Here is a 25185-nt window from a genome sequence, read left to right as displayed (position 1 = left end):
ACTGCTGGAAATTCAACAGTTACCATACTAGCCACTAAGATATGGTGACAGGTTTCAGAGTAGCAGTCTGTATTCGCAAAAAGAAAAGGTGAACTTGTGGCACCTTAGAGACTAACAAATTTATTTGAGCATAAGCTTTCGTGAGCTACAGCTCACTTCATTGGATGTGTTCAGTTGAAATTTCCCCTGAATGCATCCGATGAAGTGAGCTGTAGCTCACGAAAGCTTATGCTCAAATAAATTTGTTAGTCTCTAAGGTGCCACAAGTCCTCCTTGTCTTTTTAAGATATGGTGGTATTTCTCTATGCTTAGACTAGGAAATAGCTTTGGGATCTTGGATGCTGTAGCCTAGTAGCAGCTGGTAAATGTTGCTTTTATAATGGTGACCACTGTGCCACCTTTGGATGAAAATTGGGGCTTCTTTGTTAAACAATAAGTCAGTTTTCCAGTTGCGAGGGTGGAAGTTGTGACATTTGGCAGAGTTTTCAAAAAGATTAATGCCAAAAAAGTGTGTCAAATATTTTCCATTTCAATGAGAACTTTTTGGGTTCATTTAGTTTAAATCCAGGATTTCTGCTGAGATAACAAGCTGGTGCACTACCTATTGCCCCATCTAACTCATGCAAATACTTGTGTTAAAATTCATTTGAAAGAAGGACTTTGAGACCTCCAACAGATTTTTGCTATGAACCATAAAGAAAATCACTGTAGCAGATTCTCCAAGAATATGAGGGAAGCTAGCTATACAAGTCTCTCAGCTCTATCTTGGCATAGAATTCCTTAACTCTTCTTGCACAATCCCCAAATTGCCTACTCAACCAACATATTGTCAAATGTAAAGTTTCTCAGGGGTTAGAATTAATCTGTTAACTTTTCTGCTTTTGGCTCAGTAAATATTTAAATAGTATAAGCTAACTTTTAAATGGAATGCTACTTCTTCTGTTTTAGATTGTAACCAAACAAACTATATTTCCTACTACAAACCCAGTATTAAAATCTACAGTGTCTATGCTCCACAGTATCTTTGTCCGGATGAAAAACTCTAAATTCATAAGAATCCGGAAAAATAGATTTCAACCCACAACTTTCAGGCTAAGGGACTCATCCAAAATTGATAAAGGACAACGGGAATCTTTTCACTCACTTTAATGGACTTTGCTATATGGTCTTATAGCTTGTTTCAATTTATTGTAAGGGTAATACACTTGCTTTTAAAAAAAAACAAAAAAACATTTTATATTCACTGCTGGGCCTTTAAAATTCCTCCTGCCTGGAAGAAAGGCAGTATTTTTACAGGAATTCTGTCTTATCCAGTGGAATTTACTTGCAAGAATACAGGGAGATGTTTTAAAGTACTGAGACTGTTTCAAACAGGAGTGTCAATAATGACTGAGGATGGATCTTCTACCACTATAGATTTATTTTTAACAAGGTTTTGAGTAAAAATGTTATAAGCAGGATGCAGAATTGTTACCACCTACGTTATTAAGCACAAGATTTAATTACTAATACATTCTCCCATCCTGATAAGAATATTTGTGATAAAGACAAATATAATGGAAAATATATTTAGAGAGCTATAGCAACATTTCTCTTCGGTCCTCTTCAGCTCTCTGCCCTCTCTTCCCTTGATAGGTAGTTGATTCTCTATGCTCTGAACTCTCCTCCCCCTTGACTCCTTTACCCTTCTCTCGCATTGCAATGTCTTCACCCTGCCAACCCAACTCACTCCCAACATCTGCTTCCTCTGCTCCTGCTCTCACACTGTGCAGCATCGCCGGGGGAAATCTCATGACCAGGCTGACTTCCTCCATTACAAATTTGTTCTCTTTTTCAGTTCTACTGTCTTCCTAACAAGCAATTCTACTTCTTCACCTAACTGAATCTCATATTCATAATACCAACTGCCTTCAGGCCAGATTTTACTCCTTCCTCAAACCTTTCTCTCTCACTCACACACACACACCCCTCCACTTCCCTCTGCAAAAGTTGGACTGATTTCCTCAAAGGAAAAAAATTACAAACTTATGTGACCACCGCCACCCTGCCCATCTTCTCTTCTCCTCCTCCAACTTCTTCCTCCTTCTTCCCTGCCATAGATGCAGAAGTTTTTCCATCTGCTCTCCTCTTCTAATCCCGCCACTTTACCCAATAACCCCATCCCATCTCCCTCACGTCCCCTCTCATCTCCTCAGCCTCTCATCTTAACCACCCCACACTGACCCCACTTGCCTCTTCCACTAAGGCCTCATCTGCCTTCTCCCTCTCATTTTTAAGTTCATTGAACACTCTTTCTACAATTGTTGTCTGGAGTTCCGCTTCTCCAATTCCATCCTACCTAGGCCCAGCTCCAATACAGCTTCCGCTTCTCACACTCCACTGAAACCATTCTTGCCAAAATCTCTAATTACCTCTTCCTGGACAAATCTTGTAACTAGTACACTCTATCCTTCCTCCCTGTCCTCCATCACAAACACAAACTACTTGTTTGCACTTTCACCTATCCCATACAGCCCAATCTCTCTCTTACGCAACCAAGATGTTGGCTCCTGCATCTGCCCTGCCATTAACACCAGACATCACCACCACCCCCTTGTTACAAACATCTTCATGTTTTCTTCAACATTTCCCCTTACGCATGGGAGGAGCTTCTCATAAATATCTGCAAAACCTCCTCATTGTCCTCTGTCAAGTCCCTTGTAAATCTCTCCTCTGTCGTGATGCCTACAAAACACTTGACAATGGCTAGGCTGCTGGTGAGCTGAGACCATTGCCTTGCATGCTGACCAGCACTGTTACATGATTTCCTTGTGCTCTTTTGTCCATTTATCTGTATCCAATTGTTGTCTCCTGTCTTACAGTTAGATTGTAAGCTCTTTGGACAAGGACTGTCTTTCATATATGTTTGCACAGTGACTAGCACCATGGGGCCCCAATCCCTCACTGGAGCTCCTAGCTACTACCTTGATATAAATAATAAATAAGGCTAATGCTAGTAATAATCTGTTATTGATGGCAGTCCCCTTTCTTAATCTCAGATGGGAACTACTCCTTGGTGAATGTCTTTTCGTATTGCCACTATCCTGTCATATCTTCTTCCATCACTTAGTCTCAGTCCAGACAAACCTTCAAATGAAGCCCGCCTGCACTTGTTCATCAACACTGCAATTCTAAATGAGCACAAGACCAGCTGTCAAAGTGAATGAGCCTGAACACAGGCTTGTTCTTGGCAGCACCATAACAGTTCAGCTGCTAGGTTGCAGTTTGCTGAAGACATCTGCCCTAACTAACATAAAGATGCTTCTTCCACATTTCTGGTACTTCTGCCAGTCCCAGGCCAGGCAACTCCTTTCCCTCCCTGGCTGCCAAGTGTCCTCTGAGCTGGCAGGTGTTAGTGCTGGTCCCAGGAGGAAAGCGCTTGGCATTGGGTCAGCACAGAGGGCGCTGAGGACTCTGCAGCCAGGATCACTCAGTGGAGTGCCGGGGCTGGAGCCTCTCGGAGCCCAGGCCAGACCTGGAGCCAGGTAACATCGGGACCCAGGTAGCAGTGCCACCTGGACAGCAGAGCCCTCTGTGGGGAGTAGGAGCTGGGCACAGGTAGAGGACAGCTGAAACCCTCTTCCATCAACACAGCTGCATCTGCTCTAGGAGTTATGTTGGTCAGGGATCTGAAAAAAACCCCACACCTTTGACCAATATAACTCCGCCAACATAACCCCCTAAGCAGCTGTATTGACGGAAGGGGGCTTTGAACTTTGTAGCTAACTTGATTTGAGGCGTTCCTGCAACAGTGTGTGTGTGTGGGGGGGGGTGTTTCCCCACACCCCAATCATCATAGCTATGTTGACCTAACTTAAGTGTAGACCAAGTCTGTACTTGTACAGCACCTAGCAGAGTAGAGACCCATTCTTGGCTGGCCCTTAGGCACCACAACATTAAACACTATTATTCATAATAACCACCATAGGCTAAGATGGTAAATGCTTGTTGATTAAAGGTGCAATTGGAATCAAAATACTAACTTTAGGAAGCATCTATCCCTTGCAGCAGAGGTCAATTGCTCTTTTTCAAAAAAAAATTCTCCCAACTCTTGGAAGAATTTGGAGAAGGGGATATTGTGACAGTGGGTGGGGTCATAGCTGTGCCTGGATCCTAAAGGTAGACAGATCAGACACCAAAACAGCAAGAGAAACAGTCAGGCAAGGGGCTAAACCTACTAGTAGGTACACATGATTGGTGTGACTCCTGAAGATGCCTCACTGCAAATGAAAAAGACTATTCCTTTTATTCAATTCCACAGCAAATACAAACATGAATTGATATGCTATTAATTTCCAAATCAATGTTTAATAACATTATTGTGGCTAAACTAGAGTGTATGTGCTGGTCTGATCATGCGTCAACTGGCTTCTCATTAGAAACTGAGGGCACACCTAAAACATATGGAGATTAAACATTTCTTTCTTATGTGCTCAGGAGAGAATCCATAACATTAGAGAAGAAATTACACTTCAGAAAAAAAGAACGTGAGCCTGCTTAAAAAGAATCCTCTCTGGAACTCAGAAGTAACTTATTAAGCGATTAATCCTAAAATATTAAGGTTAGAAAAGAAGACATCAGAACCTCTTGAAAGTAGAAAGACTTAATACATCAGACAAATCAATCCCAGAGCTTGTACCAGAGCCTAATTGAAGCTAGAGGTAAATTAAACCTGCTATAAACTGAAAAGGCTATCAGATTTACAAAACAACAACAGTATTATGAAAAAAGCAACAAAAGTGATAGGCTACTTGCTAATGGACTAAAAAAATATACAAGCTAATAAAAACCAGACCTCCAGTCTGGAAGAAACCAAATCATTAACCACCATCATTTCAAGGCCAAAGGATATACGTGAGGCATTTACAAATTTCTACAGCAGGCTTTATGCCAGCACATCCCAAACAAATAAAAGATTATAGAATTAATGCAAAGCTCCATAAGATAGATCAGATAGACCAGGAGCATTTATACCTGACAATGATCATTAAATCACTTAATACAGTAAATCTACAAGCCTGGATGGTTTCCCCCAGAGTTCAGAGCACAACTGTCAGAGATCTTTAATGAGAAGTGAAAAGAGTAAGCGATCCTCAGTACCTGAGAGGGGCCAAATAGTAGCACTATCGCAACTTGGAAGAGACCTATCCAACTGTGATCTCTTTGTTAAATCAACACACTAAGCATCACGCTTCAGTCTTCTCAAATAGACTGAAAAATACTGCCTAGATAGATTTTCAGAGATAAAATAGGTTGTGTGTTAAATAGGCAGTTACCAGACTACGTTGACAGAGTTCTGGACCTGATTGTTTTCTTTTTTTTTTTTTTTTTTTGGGGGGGGGGGAATGATTCAACCAGTTTCATCAACCTAACTAATCTATTTCTATTAGATATGGAAAAGGCTTGTGATCAAGTGAACCTGCAGTTTCTAAAGCGTACCCTAAAAGCATTACGTTTAAATCCCAAATTGTAATGAAACGTGCAGATTGTGTTACATATGGAGGACTTGTCCAAAAATTAGGACATTTTGGGAAGAGGTCAGGGAGTTCAGATAATCCATCAGTGTTTAATTTTCCAAAAAAAAATCGATGCTGTATGAGAGAGATACAAAGGGCTGATGACCCGTTTCTTAGTTGCAGCACAAATCACAATCGCCAGTTGGTAGAAGAGACACAACTCTCCTAAACCAATTAACTCATTCCAAAATGCTACAATTCGAATAGCTGACCCAGCATGGCAGAAATCCACAGACCGAAGGGAAAAAGGTTTACCTAGAAACCTGGTTTTTAAATGCAGAGGGAGGGGGAAACTGCTAAACTGCCACCTTCCTCAGATTAATTGGTGGAACCGTGAAGCTCCACTACAAAAATATTTCTGTAACAATTTCTTGACTCTGCTAATTTTTAAAAACAAACTGACATATATAACTATATTCTTTTCCTCAAATTACAGCAAGAAAATATTATAAAGTAAAACCTGGAAAAATGTTTGTTTTCCGATACAGCAATATTGGTTGTCTTTGAATTTGATGGTTAGTTATGACCTATAAAGCCCTACTTGAGGAACTGCCTCGTTCCCCATACCATACCGACATAGCTGCCATCAGCAAGGGTGTCTGAGCTGGATCCCCCTCACTATAAAGAGAGGGCTGCTTTCAGGACAATCTCTGCAAGGGCTTCAGGAACTCCCTACTCCAACAAAAAGAGCCCGAATCTGGTGACTTTCTGAGCAAGCTGCAAAAGACTCCTGTTCAATCAGGTTTTTTGAGGGGGCTGAGGATGTGCTTCCCACAGCAATGAAGGAGTGGAAAGGAGTTTCAATGGGCACATATACATTGCAACAAACATTCCACAGCACATAGTCTCAGAGCCTGGATCAGTTGACTCAGGCTTGCAGGGTTTGGGCTGAGTGGCTAAAAATTGCTGTGCAGACATACCCTGTATGTGTCTGGCTGGCTGAGTTGCTATTGAGTGGATTAGTTTAATGCTGCTGGGAATTCACTGTATTTATTACATTGTTAAAGTTGTGTCCGGGCACCTAGGGCCTTGGACAGGCATATTTTTTATTGTTTTAAATGTAAATGCATAAATAAAGTATTCATGTGGCAGATGGGGGTTAAAGAAATGCAGTATTGCATGAATAATAAATGTGCCATGAAAGGGTTAAACAAAGGTCACTGGGAGAAGTTCAGTGTGTCCTGACCGTGTTGGAGTTAACCAAATTAATAGCTCAACACTGGCGCACCTTTTGCGGCAAAAAGGAGAAGACTCTTTCAAACCGTAATCTAATGAAATGGCTCCTTTCACCACTTTTTTTTTTTTTTTTTTTACACCACAATTAGTGGTAACTTGGGCCTTGTCTAATGGAAAAATGCATCAGTTTAACTAAATCAATTTCAAATTCTATCTAGTTAAGAGTGCAATCCCCAAATATATACATACATGAAGCAGTTTAGCCCTTGCTGATATTGATTTAGCTTGCACTGGTAAATTAATTTACGGATTTAAATTGATTTGATATAATCAAAGGTAAAACCAATTGGAGTCTACAACAGAGGCTTGCCCCAGTTTAACTAGATTTTAATACTGATTTATTTAAACCAGTGTACATTTTAAGGCCTTACTGTGTAACTAGTCCCACTGGTTTCAGCGGCAACTTCTTGCAGAGAAAAGAACCACATCGTGGCAGTGATGCGGGCAAAATCTGATCTTCTATTAGAAAGACAATCCTAGACAGATTGGCAAGGAGAGGGAAGCAAAATTGTTTAGAACCAAAGATAGTCTTGGCCAAAAGCATGCTCAGCATGGAGAACTGAAGGAGAGCTGATGGTAGAATAGGTTTAGCTTTGACCTGGGACCAGGGTTTTTATATGCAACAGAAATGTGAAAGCTTGGGAAACAGGCTGACAGCCTAGTTCAGGTAGAATCAGAACTCAGTGCATATTGTGAGTAAGTCATTCTAAGAATGAGTGTCCTGTGGGTAAGACTGTACTTCTTCTCTCCTAACAAGTAATCAGCCCACTTCAGAAATGCCAAACTCTCCTCCAAGTTCCTGGAAACATGGACACTTGTATTTTATTTAAAATAGTTTGTGTACCACATGACAAATGGAGTTGTGCTTTATTTCTCTGAGCAGCCGCTCTGATTCTTTTATAGCAAGTTTTTATTTAATTGCAGATGGCAGTGAATGGGTATAAACCTGTACATTTTCAGTAACCAGTGCAGATGACTGCTAGCTTGGTGTTATGGTTCCTCCCCTCCTCTTTTTAATGTGCTCAAAAATTGATAGCTAATATGTAAATACTTGGAGTGCCTCTTTAAATTAATTGCTCCAGACCCTATGGGAACTGCATATTTTGGACCCAGACCTCCATTCGTGTTTTAGATTTCCAAATACTGCAGCATCAGGCTCTTTACAATCTGTAATTAAAGAAAGATCCATGGAGAAAAACGTCTTTGATGTTGTATGCTTGTGATACTACACACAACTTTCCTTCCTGAATCAAGTCCTTAATTGAATCTCTCTCTCTCTCACACACGCACACACGTCATCTAGTACAATGATTTGGGACAACATCTGAACTGAAGGACATTAAATGATTGGTACAAGAAATTTTAGACAATCTGGGATTAAATTTCTTTTAGCAAAAACCATGGTCTATAACAGGGTGGATTAATTTAAATTACAGCAATTTAAATCACCGATTTTAACCATGATTTAAATGAGTAAGCAGGAAACCTTGATTTAAAGTATCCATTTTAATGTTGTTTTACATTTGTACACTCTAGTTATTTTCCAAAATAAAGGTTGATTCTCACTGGTTGGTAACTATTAACACGTTGACTTGCAACTAAATATAGCCATTACACTAAACATGGAACTTCTTTTCGCTGATGGGGAGGATACATTTATCTATACACATTTATTTAAGCTATTCTATAGTTTAACATACATTTATTCAGATTCTTAATATTTAAATTTTAATGCCACAAAAAGTGTTGAATTATGCATTTTTTAGTTACTAGATTATTAATTTTTTGCTTGGGGTTTGTATCAAGCTCCCTTTAAATGAAAATTGAAATTCAATTAAAAATGCACCGAACCCACTTTTTAAAAATGTTATTAGTTAAATGAAGCTACCTTAAATGTTCTGTATACTTAAGAAAAAAAAATTATTAAACCATGTTTTGCATTTAAAATTGATTATTAAAAAAAGGAAGTAGTATATCCTGGCCATGATTAGGTTCTTAGGTGCTACAATAATACAAAATAAATAATAAAAACAACTATCATCATCTGTAGTTAATGAACTGATTGTTTTCCTCTCCCATTCTATGAATAAAAATGAGGTTTGAGAGGATGGGGTCTACTAGTTCTAAAATCTTGAAGGACATGGTGACTAGAAACAAGCTTTCCTTTTTTCCCCCAATTTCCAATTAGTTCCTTATCTTTGAATGAACTAGTCATTGAACTGAACTTGTTGAATAAACTGAAAAGAAGAAAATACCTGCTATTGCTGTCGGAAGCTGGTTTAGCACTTCAACAAATTGTGGATTCAGGTGCTTAGCCTGTGGCTTGGATTAGTACAGTGGTTTTACTTCCTTTAAAACTTCATCAGCAAACATGCCCCGCTTAATATTATTTTTTTATTTAATTCATTAATTTAAATGATTTTAGGCCTTAAACACAAATTGTTTATTTGAATTTTAATTTTAAACAGGCTTATTTTTTTTAAATGAAAAATGCGTTTAAATTTAAAAAATACAAAATTTTTTTTACATCTTTTTTTTTTCAATCATCAATTTTTGTCCACCCTGGTCTATATCTTGGTATTACAAAGTTCATTTACAGTAATGTGAGGTTACCACAAGATGGATGTGGAACAGAGATAGGTTTACCACTAAAATGACATCTTTCCTAAAGGAGGAACAGTTGGGAGCTAGTCCATAGGGCACACACAGGAATTAGCAGTACTGTTTCTATGGAGTAATTCTTCAAAGTAGTGGGTAAGGAGTTTGTAAATTGTAATTCCAATGACTAAATTTGAAAACTCCGACTAAAAATTTGCAGATGAATACCCACAATAAGAATTAAGTTGTCCCATCATTAAAGTATGTACAGCAGCTTTTGATGATCAAAATACTTACAGTTTATCCCCAACAGAAAACAAATGATGATATTTAAATGTGGTAATAGCAATACTCAGCACTGATTGTTCAGAGTACTGTGCAAATATTAACTCATCCCAACAACACCCCTGTGAGGAGAGTAAGTATGAAAAGCCTTGTTTTACATATAGGGAAACTGAGACTTAAAGAAGAAGTGCCTTGTGTGAGGTCCCTCAGTGAGTCAATGGCAGAGCTGGATCTTGCATTCTAATCCCAAATCATGTGATTTGGGGAGATCGATATGCCTATCCCTGCCTTACTGCTGCCAACCCCACTGCTACTGGGAATCTCCCATCTCAGACATTCTAGCCGGAACCTATATAATTTTAATATCTCCTAAAAACTCTCTGAAATCACATCACAGCTAACTTCAAAAGGAGTCCCCTATCTGCAAAGCTATTGCATGCACCATGAGACCTAACCAAAATTCACAGCAGGGAAAACCCCTATGATTAAGTAGACGTGGGAAGGAAACCTATTAAGGTTGATTATTGCTCTAGTACTACCTCTGAAGACCCTTCTTCTTCTCTCTCTGAACTCACTCTTTAAGCTTGCTAACTTAAAATAAAATATAAAAGAGCACAGAGCATAGCGAAATCCAGAGTAAAAAGAATGAGAAATGTCACAATAACTATCACCTACAGAGCTCCTCAAACATTAACTAATCTTCCTAACCTCCTTAGGAGGGAGATAAGTATTGTTATCCCATTTTACAGATGGGGAAACAGAAAATGTTTACACTGAAGTCCGAGTGTGCTGACAGTTCATGTAGACATACCCAAGCTAGCTTTAATGTACTTCGCTCAGGTACTGGAACAGTGAAGCTGCAGCAGCCCAGGCTTTCATGGGGGCTATACAATTCTGCCCAGAACCCTGGGTAATTACGCAGGCCGCTAGCCTATGCAGCTGTGGCTTCACTACTTCAGTACCCAAGCTAGCTAAATTAAAGCTAGCTCAGGTATGTCTACATGTGCTGCAATTATGCTCTGTGATTGCAGTTCAGGCATACCCTGACTCAGGATCACAAGGTCACAGGAGACAGTGTCCAAACTGAGATTGGAACTCAGGAGTTCCTGGCTTGACTCTGCTCAGATCACTAGACTGACTTTTCATACACATTATTTACCATAAAATGTTTCTTACAGAATAGCAAAGACCTAGAGTCAATCACATAAGGTTTGTTGCATATGTTTGTTTTTTAAAAGAGCCTTTATATTTTTGAGGTACGGTGGTCCACTTATCTTGGGAACAAGAAGTTACTAGGATAGCCAGTCATAATGTTTCATGATAATTGGCAGTAGTTTAGTAACAGATCTCTTCTCTTTCCTCTCCTCGCTGAAATATATTGTGGAGTTTATTTTACTTTTTGATAATTTTGGAAGGAGCAATAATAATACCTAAGGGTTGTATAGTGCTATTCATCGGCAGATTTCAAAGTGCTTTACAAATTAAATCAGTATCTCCATTTTACAGATGGGGAAACCAAGGCAGAGAGTGGTGAGGTGACTTGCCCAAGGTCACGCTGCCTCCCCAGAGTAGAAATAAGTTATACGTTAGTTATCAGGACTAGAAGAACTTTAACTTCCCCCTACACCAGGTGTCCAACTCTCATGATTTCATCATGAGTCTCACATATTTAGTTTGTTTCTCAAAGCCCCAGTTCCTGTTGGCAAGTGATTAAAGGAGAATCACAGCTTTTGGGGTTTTTTTAAAGTAATTTTCTCGCCCTCTTGGTTGCAGAGAAAAGCTTGACAATATGACCTGACTGCATCCTAAGTATTCAAAAGGCAAATTAAAAAAATACTTCCCGTGGTTTTTAAGTGTAATGATCTTTACGACAGTCTCTTGCTTTTGGGGGGACCTGACTCATGATTTTTGAATGCTTGGGGTAGAAATTCCAAGATGCACAACTGAAGGAAAATGTAAGATAGATGTAAAAATGGGGGAGTTGGGGAAAGTCTATAAAAAGAGTACATTTGGAACACACTGTATACTTATGTTTGGTGCATTTCTCACAAGAGGAGAAACAGCACAGACCTATGTTGAGCAATTCCTCATTAACTTCCAGCCTGGTTGGTCATTTGTATAAATGTAACAAGCTACCCAAAATAGCCACAGGAACAAAGGACACTATATAAGCATGACTAGAACCTGCTTATTCCTTGAGATGTTTTTATGCTAACAGAAAAAAGTAATCTCCTCCCGACAGCTTTTTTTTTTTTGCATTCAATGAGATCAACAAAAATGGATCATGTACAGTGCCTCAAATACAAACAGCACAATGAGGTTTTTTATATTAGAGAGGAGTAATCTTTTTTATAATTGTACTGGGCATCTTCTTGTAGATAGATGTAGGAAAACAGTTTCAATGTACAAAAACAACTGTGCACCATTTTTCAGCAAGGAGATATGGTTGAAAAAGCAGCAATTCATTCCTCAACCTTCCAGCATTAGCAACTGGGAGAGAATAAAATTACACAGGCATTGGCTTATATACCTTGTGTTTCTGAAATTTTTCATAACAATCTGGAAGCTGTGCAATTGAGACATGGAATTATTGCATTTCTTCCCCAAAATATAATTCAGAGAGCAAAGAAACGAGGCAGAAATGAGCACAGCACACATACTGAATGCAATGCTAATAAATAGCAATAGAGACTTTTCAGTTTTCATTTCTGTGACAGTGAACTGGATAACTGACTCAAGCTGTAAATGTGGTTAAAGCAAACACACTGACACAAAGAAAACACATCTAAGACTAATTCTCTTGAAATTTCTGTTACATACACTATAGGATTCAGGTATAACAGCTGCAAAACTTGGCACACATGGAATAGAATCAAGTATATCATGGTGCTGTGATGCTTTTACTTAGGACATGGCATAAGAGGCAAGAAAGTGTCTGCTTTCTATGGGGGGGGGCAGGAATATATGCATACAAACACAACATGTTGTATAACTCATCCTTTCGTATGTGTGTTTGCATAAATATACCTATATATACACACATACATATACACACATTTCCACTCTCCTCCACATGATCTGGAATACATTTTGTGACACACATAAAATGATATTCATATATCTTCTATTGATGTATATAGGATTTTCAGTCACAAAGTTAATGAGTACACACCGTGTATGTGTGTATAAACCATGTGACCTTACACACACAGGCAATGTGGGTGCCATTCAATGCATTGTTTTTTCAGTTCATAAACCTTTCAAGGATTATTTCTGATGATTGTTTTTGTCACACTGACTCACTGTAGTGACAGCCCTATTAGCACATAAATCCAGTCCCAAGTGTACAATTTACAGATTTAAAGATAGTTTTTATAAGTGTGGGGGTATTTTATTAAAAGACCTATCCAGTCATAATCATGAATCGTGCTCAATTCTACTTGTGCAAGTTACCTTGTAGCCACATAAAAAGAAAATTAATGGGACAAAATTTTACCATTACACATTCTGTGGTGGAGGAATAAAAGAATGTAAATAGTTGCATCTTGACACAAAATACAGTCTAATTTATAACTGCCTCATTGGGACACCTAAACCAGCATTTTCCAGCTCTATGTTGCACATTTGTTATATAGAATTTTTCAAATTTCTTGTCTGAAAGTATCACTATTCCACCACAACCACAAACACCTGAAGTCCTGAAAACCTGCACATCTCAGGCTCCAGCATTTAAAATTATTTAATTCCCAGGTATCAACTCTGAATGGAATCGACAAGCAAATGCCTCTTTTCATAGGTCTGTATGAACAATTGTCTCATTCGTCATTGTATTTCAAACTAATGATCAAAGTGTTTGCTGAAAAAGTCCAGGAAATATCTGTATGCAAATAGCTAATGATTCTCCCCACATCAAATAATAAAATAATTATCTTGTGCTACCCGGGTGAAAATAAATCCACTTTCTGCGACAATAGATAGATGAAAAACATTCTAATTTTCAAAGCAACATCCAGTCTAACAGAAAAAGCCATGCCTATATAATTAGAAGACCTATATTCCGAAAGTATCATTCAGATTTTAAAGGCAAAAATAGGGGATCTCAGATTCAGTTTCTACTTGCTTTGCCTTGGTTATCAATAGCAAAAAGAAGCAAGGTAAAAAATTAAGACATACAATACCTGTCATAACTCCATCTACTGTATGACATTGTCCTGTTGCTACTGACACCATCCATTCTCTGGGTGTCAGCTGCTGCACTTCTGTTATCTCTTGCTTTTCCTGCACACAGCCACGGATTGTCTGTGAGAATTAATGAGAGGGATGGACAAGAAGGTTGTTTTAAAAAGAAGACACCTGCCTCTGAAAACCAACCGACGGCAAGGATGCTGAATGATACCTACAGCCATGCAAGGTGGGACCAGAATTAAATGCACAGCCACTGATTCAGTTGGGACTCGCAATCTAAGGAATGTACCATTGTCTTTTCAGGAGGTGAGGATTGCTCTCAGGCTTTAGTTTATGTTCTGTGCAAACACCAGGAGGATGCTTTCAGCAGGTTGTTCGGCACAGCTGTGTTCAGGTGAAAGCAATGTAATAGTGCTCAGCTGCTTTAAAGATATTCTGTAAACGGGGATGAATAGAAGTGATTCATGTACCTCCTGCTACAGCAAAATTTCTTTTTTATTTATTCTTGTTTCCACAGATACAGCTCCATCTTTCTGACATCACCCTTCCCCTGTCCAATAGCCTAATCCCTGGGTCTTTCAAACATTATCCTTCAAACAGGCAATAATCAAATCCTCTATGTACAGAACTACAGACCTCAAACCTCAGTGTCAACATTCCCTGTGACAGCTTTGCAAAGATGACCACTCCTCCCTCGCAGGAAGATCCCACTTAAAAACATACCTAAGCACGACCGTCTGATCTGTTTCAGAGGAAAAGAGCCAGTTTATAGGGTCCTGATCCAAAGTCCATTGAGGTCAAAGGGATCAGGCCCTTGCTCAGCATGCATCAGCTCTCCTCATTCTGGGATTATAGTGGAAATTCTTCAAAATGTGTGGCATGTTACACTTCCATCACTTGTTTCATACAGTGTAAGCATACTAGGGAGAAGGCAGATCTTCCCATGTTTCCTACAGGACAGTCAGCACATTTGTAGCAGTCTGCCACGACTGCCTCAGGATAGGAAAAGATTCCATGCCACCATGAGATTCCACTTTACAAACGTATAAAATTACAATGTGGGAGCTGAAGTCCCCAGTCTCAGAAAGCAGTCATTTGCTTCAGGAAGGCGTCACTTCTGAAAGTGAGCTCTGTTATTTAGGGGTGTCTCACTCCCCCCACCAGCTTGCTGACTAACACTAAGTCATTGCAAGGGGCTGAGATCGGGCTGGCGTAGCTCACACATCAGGAGTAACTGTTTAAAATGAACCCTCTGGATGGCTTTTCCAAGCAGAAAGAGCATTTCTTCCCACCCCTTTAGTATAGTTTGTAGTGCCAACATTAATGACGCTATTCATAAAGCTGGATTTCAGTGACAGAAATGAATTTGCAACGAACGTCTTAAAATGTCATTCAGCTCTGAGTAGAGGCAGCCTTTGAGGCCTGCAAAACCGATGAAATCAACTTCCTCCACCCCAAGGTTTTAGGGCCCTGGAAATGGCAGGGATGTTCCAAGTTTCCATACCAACAGCAGACAGTCTGTAGTCATTTCCTATGGGGAAAGCCTCAGAAACAAACTTATTGCTAGGAAAGTTCGTCTGTGAATCTTTCTGAAGATCGTGGGATATTCACAGTGTCCAGAGCTGGCCTGTGGGACCCATGAAATGTATGGCCAAAAGTCCCTTGATTTTAGAAGAACCGCAGGCTGTTTCACAGCTGTGGGTAGCAGTGCCACCCAGATCACCAATGATAACTGAAGGGCAAGTGGGGCTAGGCCACTGCAAGTTTCCTCCCCACTAAGCCCGCTCCTCTGCTAAGCGGTTAGCATGGTTTGTAGCCACGATTTATGAGGGGCCAACATTGTCTGTGAACTAAGCATGGGCTGGAAGAAAGACTTCTTGCATTCCAGTTCTGACTTCCTCTGGAAATGTGACACTTTGGGGGTTCACCCAGACCAGTAAGGAGTTCTGGTTGCCTCTGGGCTGTGCAGCTTTGGCTCAGATCCCTGACACCAGCAGCCTGCTCCCAGCACAAATGGCCTCACCCTGTCTTCCACCAGCCCAGGTTTTCCTTGCAGGGTGATTGCAACAGCCCGTCTGGTCCTGAGTCTCCTCAAAACAGGCTCTCTCGCAGTGTCCAGTCCCTCTTACTGGATACTCACAGAGGTAGCACCAAGTTTGCTGCCTCCAAAGAGCCAGTACACACAACAGCTTGTTAGCTCAGCTGGGGTTTTACCCTCCATCTTAATACGCAGCACTGTGAGGATTCGTAGTAAAACAATAATATTATAAATAATTTTTATTAACAAAACATAGATTTAAGTGATTTAGAATGAAAGGGATATGGAAGGGCTACAAACAAAACAAAAAAACATGTTTTCTAGTGTAAAATTTAATTCTAGCAAGTTATAGCTTTGTCTAACAGTTTCTTAGGCACATCAAGTTGTTAGCAATCTCCAGCATGACTGGTTGTTGCAGCCAGGATCCAGCCCTCACAGAATCAAAGTGCTGGTTTCTTTGTTCCCTTGGGAGATGGATGACTTGAATGTCTCTTTTCCCCCCTTATATTGCACCAATGTTCATAGTCTCTGTTTCAAGAGCCAGGAAGGCTTCCTGGGCTGCATATTGCACCCCTCATCATGATTTTAAAGCAGTCATTCTCCCTCCCCCCACTTGCTAGCTTGATGGCTTTGTTTACCTTGTATGTACATTTATTTTTCATTGTCCTCTGCTCTCAAACTGGGTCAGACAAGTAAATACACATAAGAATGGGCGACAGAGAATGAATCACTTGAGGATTACCTTTTCTGTTCATTCCCTCTGAAGCACCTGGCACTGACCACTGTCTGAAGACAGGACACTGGGCTAGATGGACCTTTGGTCTGACCCAGTATGGCCGTTCTTATGTTGAAAAGCCTGGTTTCCTTCTGTTTGTTTACAGACTACAAAACATAATATCAGCAAGTACCCATAATTTCACACCCACTGTTATATGTTTCAGTGATATTAATGACCAGCATGTTAATAGTTTTCAGATGCTATATTAAAAGTCATCTTGTAAATGAATATCATGCTAACAGTGTGTTGGGGCAATAAGTAACTCACATCAGGCCTGACACACAGTATGATGTACCCCCTGCCAGTTTACAGTGAGGAGTTCCCAGGGCCCAGTCACATCACCCAGCCTTTCTTCCTTTGTTTCCCCATCTGTAAAATTAGGATATTAGGGTCTATGCAGAGCCCTGCACAGATACAAAATTTATATCCTGATCCAAACTGTGATCCACAAAAATGGTCCACAGGTATAAAGTGAATATCCGCAGATTCGCAGGGCTCTAGATATAAAATTTGGATCCACATCCATCCATGGTACGCAAAAATGGTCTGTGCATATAAAGTGGCTATCCACAGATTTGCAGGGCTCTAGGCCCATAATAATTTTTCACCAGAATGCAGTCACATGTGCCCAATGGCTGGAGGCCTAACAGCTCCCAGATCCTAATTGTTAGGCCAATTGATCCTTGCCAGAAACGGAACATGGGCAGGCATGCACTGATCACAGCACAAACAGCTGTATGTAGCTTCTGCTGCAATGGGGCTGGCTGGAACCTGAAGATTTCTTCTTACCCCTGCTTCCACTCCAACTCACCCTTTTGGTAGTTCCCAAAGGATCACCTGACTAACCTCTGCCAGAATTCTCAGGCCAGCACTACGCAAAGTGATTTCATGATGGTGAAGAGGAGTATGCGATTTTGTTCTTCTGTAGGTAGAGGAAAGAGCAAAATAAATTACTTTGCAGGTCTACTTTGAAAACTGATTATAAAAACGGTACTATGGGGTTCCTATGCTTAATGCTTGTCATGGCTTCCACATCAAATCTGTTAGTTTACAAGCACAATTGTTTTCTGAATGCCAACTCTGAAGATTATCTTTGAATCTGAAAGTCAAACTGGGTCCTTCCTGGCCCATCCATCACCACCGGTAATAAAGATTCTGCAAGTCAAACATTCTTCTCAGTCACATGTGCAATGCTATCCTGTAGTTGGAACTTAGTGAACATTTTTGATCCCCAGGCCAGCACAGAAGCCAATTAACCCTCACAGTGAAGTGTTAGCTCTACTGCACTAATAGGAGTTAAAAATATTTACCATTGATTTTTATTTGGTAATATAATCTTTATAGTCCAGTCCTTATTATGAGCTAGAGACTGCAACACTTTGATTATTTTGGTTATGAGTGGAGGGAAAAGAAAAGAAAAGTAAATGCAGCCTAAATATTTTTTGACCTCCTCAAAAACAAAACCATAGCAATTGCAAATTTGCTTCTGACATGGATTTCCTTCAGGAGAAAGAACAGAACTTGCACACCACATTTCACTGCGGAGTTTTAAAACTAAGCTATCAATAGGCCATACCCAGAACTGTTGGCCAACCATACAGTAATTTCTTGTTACAAGTCTTGAAAACCCTTTAATAGTCTGTGCATCTCCTCTCTCCCTCAAGAATGCCATGGATTTCAGTGCTGAGATGGACATAGCATTGACTATTGGATCACTGATCCTCATGCTTGTGGTGAATGGTCCATGATGTCCTTTAAATTGTTTATGCTACAGTAAACAAGGAATGTTCAGACATGGAGTAATGAGATAGCAAATGATGGCATTTAGTAGAGGATAGAACACATACAATGAGGACATGAAGGGGTGAAAAGAAACACAGGGCGAAGGAAGATATGGTAACCAAGAGCTCCTCTAGATAGAAAGTTATAATACAGCCTCATCTACTTTAGTCAGGAGCACTGCTGTATTTTGTACTGGTTCCATCATACTATTGCAGATTGCAACAGTGAATCCAAGCCAGTCACCCTGCATCATAACCACACACAGCATTTCTCACCTCCATTGCTAGGCCTGTAGATTGTTTAATTTATCAGAGCTCATGGATCTTTCCAGGAGCAAACACATAGTGTCTAAAAAAGTTGCAAAAAGCACCCCAGACACAGGTCTGAAAGCCCAGGCCAACTCACTCAGGCTGGTGGGGCTCACACTGCAGGGGTAAAAATAGCCCTATAGATGGTTCCCACTTGGGCTGGAGCTGGGGCTCTGAAACCCATCTAGTGGGGAGAATCCCAGAGTCCAGGATCCAGTCTGAGCCTGAACATCTACCCTGCTATTTTTAGCCCCACAGCATCAGCCCATAAGCCAGGTCTTAGTCTTTTTAAGACTAAGGCTTACATTGCTCTAGCACTGCAAAGGGGTCTCAGGGTAGGTCTGTTCCCTATAATTTACCCCACTTTAAGGACCTCTTACCATGCCGGAAGGTTACAAAAGGGGCCTTAGTGTACATGAAAATCAAGTCCACTATTTTGTACCTGCTCACATTTTCAGTTGATTTCAATGGATGCTGCAAATGATTCTGTCCTGCAAGCAGATCCATACCATTAAGGTCACCTTATGGTCTGTCCCTCGCATAACAGATGTCATGTAATGCAAACCACTGCTAAATGGATTCCGGGCCTGAGAGAGTTGATAGGAGTATTGGTGCCTTTGAGTAGTAGGGCCTGAGGAGGTTGAAGCTGGCATTATTATTTCCTGTTCCTCTCTCTCTTCACTCCTATGAATTTATCATTTGTTGCAGTGTTCCACAATGTTTTCTCCTGTTTAACTAGTGGGTTGCTTCTCTTTTTCTTTTCATCTTCGCTTAGGATACTGAGAATTAGAGCTGGCTGGAAAACAATTACCATTCTGTGGAAAATTTTGACTTTCAAAATTTGTTCTCATCCCACATCAGGATGAAAAGACAAAATTTTAAAATTTTCAGTGGAACAGAAATTCCAAAAGGTAACTCAAAGACATCTAAAGGTTTTATTTTGACACATTTTCCAATCAAAACGTTTTGATATTCCTGAAATTGAAATGTTTCAGTTCACTTTGGTGACATTACCCAAAAATCAGAATAAAAAAATAGAAAAGTTTTGGAAATTTTGATTTGCAAAAAGTGCCTTTTCTCTTGCATAATTCAGACAGAAAATTTCCAACTAGCTCTACTGAGATGAGTGCAAGCCAGTGTTTCCCCCAGGAATTGAAATTGGGGGGCAAGAAAGGGATGTTGGAATATTCGGGGTGGGTGTGTGAGGGCTGACGAGGGTGGAGACTGTGAGGGTGAAGCTGGGCTGTATGGCACCAGAGTAAAAACTGAAAAATGTTTCATGTCCATTTTATTAGATTTAACTCATATTTTAAAATCATCACACAAATTAAAGTTGGCTACTTAAGCCTACTATGAAGCACTATAACTACATCCTTCTTGGTTTCTTGTTGTAATTTTGCACTTTGGCGTCTCCTTGTGCGTCCGGTACTTCCAGTACTTCATGATCAGGCAGAAGAAGATAACTTCTTTCAGAACACAAAATTCTGTTCAATGAGGAAAAAGAACGCTCAACTGTAGCTGTTGTGACTGGGAGTAGCAAGAGATGAATTCCTACTTCTTTCAACCCGGGAAAAAAGATTAGGTCAAAACACTAGTGATGATAAAGAAGTTGAAGTTAAATCTTCATTCATTTATCATATACTATTCCACTCTGTGTTCAAAATTTTCTATTCTGTCCTGATCACATAACAGCCCTATTGCTGGTAGTGCCTCACTTATACGTGTTTTATAAGACAGGCATCTGTAAAAGCTACATGGAGGTTGAGTAGAATCCAGAAATTGCTATTGCAGATTTGTAAGAATCAAGTCTGTGTACTTTTTCAACTGGCTTAAACACTTCTTGTCCTCGTCACTTAAGGACCTTCATTAGTCAACTTCTAGACTGAAGCCTTTGCTTCTTCCAGTACATTTTCAATGGATATCTCAGATAGATCCAAGTGTAGCTTCTATTGCTGGATAAAGATCTACTACTGTTGTAGCGGATGCCTGGATGACATTGATTAATGACCTAAGTGGTTTCAACAGTAGACTTACAAGAGAGAGAATGGCAATAGTCTTCTCTCAACTTAGTAACAAAAGTAGTCCACCAGCCTCACTACTTAGATCTGTCCTATCTTGGTGGATACTTTCCAAAGCCAGTAATAACATCTGCAGTAATTTTAAGACAACAGCCAAGAATCGCTCATGAGAAAGCCAACAGGTTTTCCCAGGTTGGACTAATTTGAACTTCAATCCCCGTGTATCTTCTATTTGTTTCCAAGACGTTCAGTCCTTTTGGACTCTTGCTGGGAAAAAAAAAGAGTATAAAAAAACCATTACATTTGTGGCTTTTTAATGTCTTTTGAAGATTCTGCAGCTTGTACTAGTGTTAGCTGGAGTAGATGGCCTCTGCAGAGTGTGTATAGGAGAGATTAGTGTTACTCTTTTCTCTGAGCAAAGCTTTAACTCCGCTATGTCTTCCAGAGAAGTTTGTAGTTCCATCAAATGCACAAGCAGCCATTTGTTTGGGGTTCAATTTACAAGCATTTAACTCTTCTAAGATGTCACAGATGCAGCTGATGTGTCTTCTATAACCTGAACATCTAGAATGCATCTCCTGGCCTACAACAGACATCAGGATAACATACGCAATGACTTAATACCTGATGCCTATTTGCATTGGTGCATTCATCAGCCATGTATGCACATAATTTGACTATGGTGAGAGTTCTTCACTTTTTCAACTGCTGAGTGCACCACATGCTTCTAGAGAGATAGCCGAGTTTTTTCAGAAAGATAGCGAGCATTGGCCAGTCTTGTTCGAAACCAGTGTCCAACTTCAGGATTAACAAGTGACAATGCACTTAACATTGGCCTCCAGTTTGTAGTGTGTGGTATCTCTTGCTTAAATAGCAAGTATGGTGCAACAGCCATGTTGGTTCACATAAATTTAGTTTCAGAGGAACAGCCGTGTTAGTCTGTATTCGCAAAAAGAAAAGGAGTACTTGTGGCACCTTAGAGACTAACCAATTTATTTGAGCATGAGCTTTCGTGAGCTACAGCTCACTTCATCAGATGTATACCGTGGAAACTGCAGCAGACTTTATATACACACAGAGAATATGAAACAATACCTCCTCCCACCCCACTGTCCTGCTGGTAATAGCTTATCTAAAGTGATCATCAGGTGGGCCATTTCCAGCACAAATCCAGGTTTTCTCACCCTCCACCCCCCCACACAAATTCACTCTCCTGCTGGTGCTAGCCCATCCAAAGTGACAACTCTTTACATAATCAAGTCGGGCTATTTCCTGCATAAATCCAGGTTTTCTCACATCCCCCCCACCCCCATACACACACAAACTCACTCTCCTGCTGGTAATAGCTCATCTAAACTGACCACTCTCCAAGTTTAAATCCAAGTTAAACCAGAACATCTGGGGGGGGGGGTAGGAAAAAACAAGAGGAAACAGGCTACCTTGCATAATGACTTAGCCACTCCCAGTCTCTATTTAAGCCTAAATTAATAGTATCCAATTTGCAAATGAATTCCAATTCAGCAGTTTCTCGCTGGAGTCTGGATTTGAAGTTTTTTTGTTTTAAGATAGCGACCTTCATGTCTGTGATTGCGTGACCAGAGAGATTGAAGTGTTCTCCGACTGGTTTATGAATGTTATAATTCTTGACATCTGATTTGTGTCCATTTATTCTTTTACGTAGAGACTGTCCAGTTTGACCAATGTACATGGCAGAGGGGCATTGCTGACACATGATGGCATATATCACATTGGTGGATGTGCAGGTGAACGAGCCTCTGATAGTGTGGCTGATGTTATTAGGCCCTGTGATGGTGTCCCCTGAATAGATATGTGGGCACAATTGGCAACGGGCTTTGTTGCAAGGATAAGTTCCTGGGTTAGTGGTTCTGTTGTGTGGTATGTGGTTGTTGGTGAGTATTTGCTTCAGGTTGCGGGGCTGTCTGTAGGCAAGGACTGGCCTGTCTCCCAAGACTTGTGAGAGTGTTGGCTCATCCTTTAGGATAGGTTGTAGATCCTTAATAATGCGTTGGAGGGGTTTTAGTTGGGGGCTGAAGGTGACCGCTAGTGGCGTTCTGTTATTTTCTTTGTTAGGCCTGTCCTGTAGTAGGTAACTTCTGGGAACTCTTCTGGCTCTATCAATCTGTTTCTTTACTTCTGCAGGTGGGTATTGTAGTTGTAAGAAAGCTTGACAGAGATCTTGTAGGTGTTTGTCTCTGTCTGAGGGGTTGGAGCAAATGCGGTTGTATCGCAGAGCTTGGCTGTAGACGATGGATCGTGTGGTGTGGTCAGGGTGAAAGCTGGAGGCATGCAGGTAGGAATAGCGGTCAGTAGGTTTCCGGTATAGGGTGGTGTTTATGTGGCCATTGTTTATTAGCACTGTAGTGTCCAGGAAGTGGATCTCTTGTGTGGACTGGACCAGGCTGAGGTTGGTGGTGGGATGGAAATTGTTGAAATCATGGTGGAATTTAACTTGGATTTAAACTTGGAGAGTGGTCAGTTTAGATGAGCTATTACCAGCAGGAGAGTGAGTTTGTGTGTGTATGGGGGTGGGGGGGATGTGAGAAAACCTGGATTTATGCAGGAAATAGCCCGACTTGATTATGTAAAGAGTTGTCACTTTGGATGGGCTAGCACCAGCAGGAGAGTGAATTTGTGTGGGGGGGTGGAGGGTGAGAAAACCTGGATTTGTGCTGGAAATGGCCCACCTGATGATCACTTTAGATAAGCTATTACCAGCAGGACAGTGGGGTGGGAGGAGGTATTGTTTCATATTCTCTGTGTATATATAAAGTCTGCTGCAGTTTCCACGGTATACATCTGATGAAGTGAGCTGTAGCTCACGAAAGCTCATGCTCAAATAAATTGGTTAGTCTCTAAGGTGCTACAAGTACTCCTTTTCTTTTTATAAATTTAGTTGTGTCTCCAGCATTCTTAACAACCTCATTAAGTTCTTCTAAATTTGGCTTTGACAGTGAATGTCTTATAAGGCTTTCTGTATGTTGATGCAGTCCCGATGCATGGTGTTTTGCAGCCTTTTCATATAGGTGGTCAGTATTGGCTTAGCTGATCAGTCTGGCAAACCAAGCTCCTCCACTTTTACTATATAAATCTATGATATGCCCACATCTTGAATACTGCATGCAGTTCTGGTCACCCTAGCTCAAAAAAGATATATTGGAATTGGAAAAGGTTCAGAGAAGGGCAACAAAAATGAGGGCAATGGAACAAATTCCGTACGAGGAGAGATTAAAAGGTCTTTTCAGCTTTGAAAAAAGACGATTAAGAGGGGATATGATAGAAGCTTATAAAATCTGACTGGTGTGGAGAAAATAAGGAAGTGTTATTTACCTCTTCACTTAAACACAAGAACTAGGGGTCACCCAATGAAATTAATAGGCAGCAAGTTTAACATAAACAAAAGGAAAAGTATTTCTTCACATAATGCACAGTCACCCATGGAACTTTTTGCCAGGGATGTTGTGAAGGCCAACATTATAACAGGGTTCAAAAAAGAACTAGAGAAGTTCATGGAGGTTAGGTCCATCAATGGCTATTAGCCAGGACGGGCAGGGATGCAACACCATGCTCTGAGTGTCCCTAGCCTCTGTTCGCCAGAAGCTGGGAGTGGATGACAGGGGATGGATCCCTTGATGATTCCCTATTCTGTTCACTCCCTCTGAAGCACCTGGAATAGTCACTGTATGAAGACAGGATACTGGGATAGATGGACCATGGGTCTGACCCAATATGCCATTCTTACATGAAAAATTATAATAATCAAAGTGTTTAGTACAGAAACTCCCCAAGATAATGACCTCTTGAGATAGCGACTATGTGAGATAATGACCTTGGCAAATAATGCATTGTTAAAATCTTGGCCTACTAGGAAATGTATATTTATAAAGTTTCCCAGTCACAAATCTAGCATTCTGGAGCGAAGTCACTACAACATCGTCCAATGCTCTAGCCGCCGTTGTTTGTCCTGTCACTGTTCACTCTATTGCTCCACCCCAATGTCCCTGCACGATCACCTTCTGCTGCCACCTCTGCAAGTCAGTCTCTCAAGGTTCCACCCAGCTCTCAAGGATTTCAGCTCTCAGTGGGGGAACCTCACAGCAGGTGCAGACTGGGCTGTCTCTTCCACAGAAACACTGTCCTGCAACAGATCTAAGCACTTAGTCCTGATTATCAGTGATTTCAGCTTTTGTGGTCACTTAAGCCTAATCAGCTCTCTCTCTAAACAGCAAAGAGGGACAGGTCAAATAGTGCCTGTGACTCTTAGGCAGAGCCCATGCCACCAAGCAAAACACCTGTGCCCCACCCTCTCTCTCCACCAGGATCTGGCATCCAAACCTCCTGCTTAGGGAGTGCAGTTCAGTTGAGGGTGACCAGTGCTTAATTT

The 25185-nt window shown here is 40.6% G+C and overlaps 1 protein-coding gene across 8 annotated transcripts in view; it reads right to left on the bottom strand.

Annotated features, from left to right (window-relative positions):
* Positions 1 to 14087, bottom strand: part of TUB (TUB bipartite transcription factor) — a 254405-nt gene extending 240318 nt beyond the window's left edge. For all 8 annotated transcript variants that reach the window (XM_048852324.2, XM_048852328.2, XM_048852332.2 and 5 more), the window contains exon 1: positions 13853 to 14087. In XM_048852324.2, coding sequence (XP_048708281.1) covers positions 13853 to 13908 — 56 coding nt within the window. In that variant the 5' untranslated portion in view covers positions 13909 to 14087. The remainder of the gene's footprint in view (positions 1 to 13852) is intronic.
* Positions 14088 to 25185: the final 11098 nt, after the last annotated feature.

The sequence above is a fragment of the Caretta caretta genome, chromosome 6 (assembly GCF_965140235.1).
Source record: "Caretta caretta isolate rCarCar2 chromosome 6, rCarCar1.hap1, whole genome shotgun sequence".
NCBI classification, from domain to species: Eukaryota; Metazoa; Chordata; order Testudines; family Cheloniidae; genus Caretta; species Caretta caretta.
The sequence above is the reverse complement of the archived record's forward strand: the minus strand, read 5'-3'. Positions and strand labels throughout refer to the sequence as shown.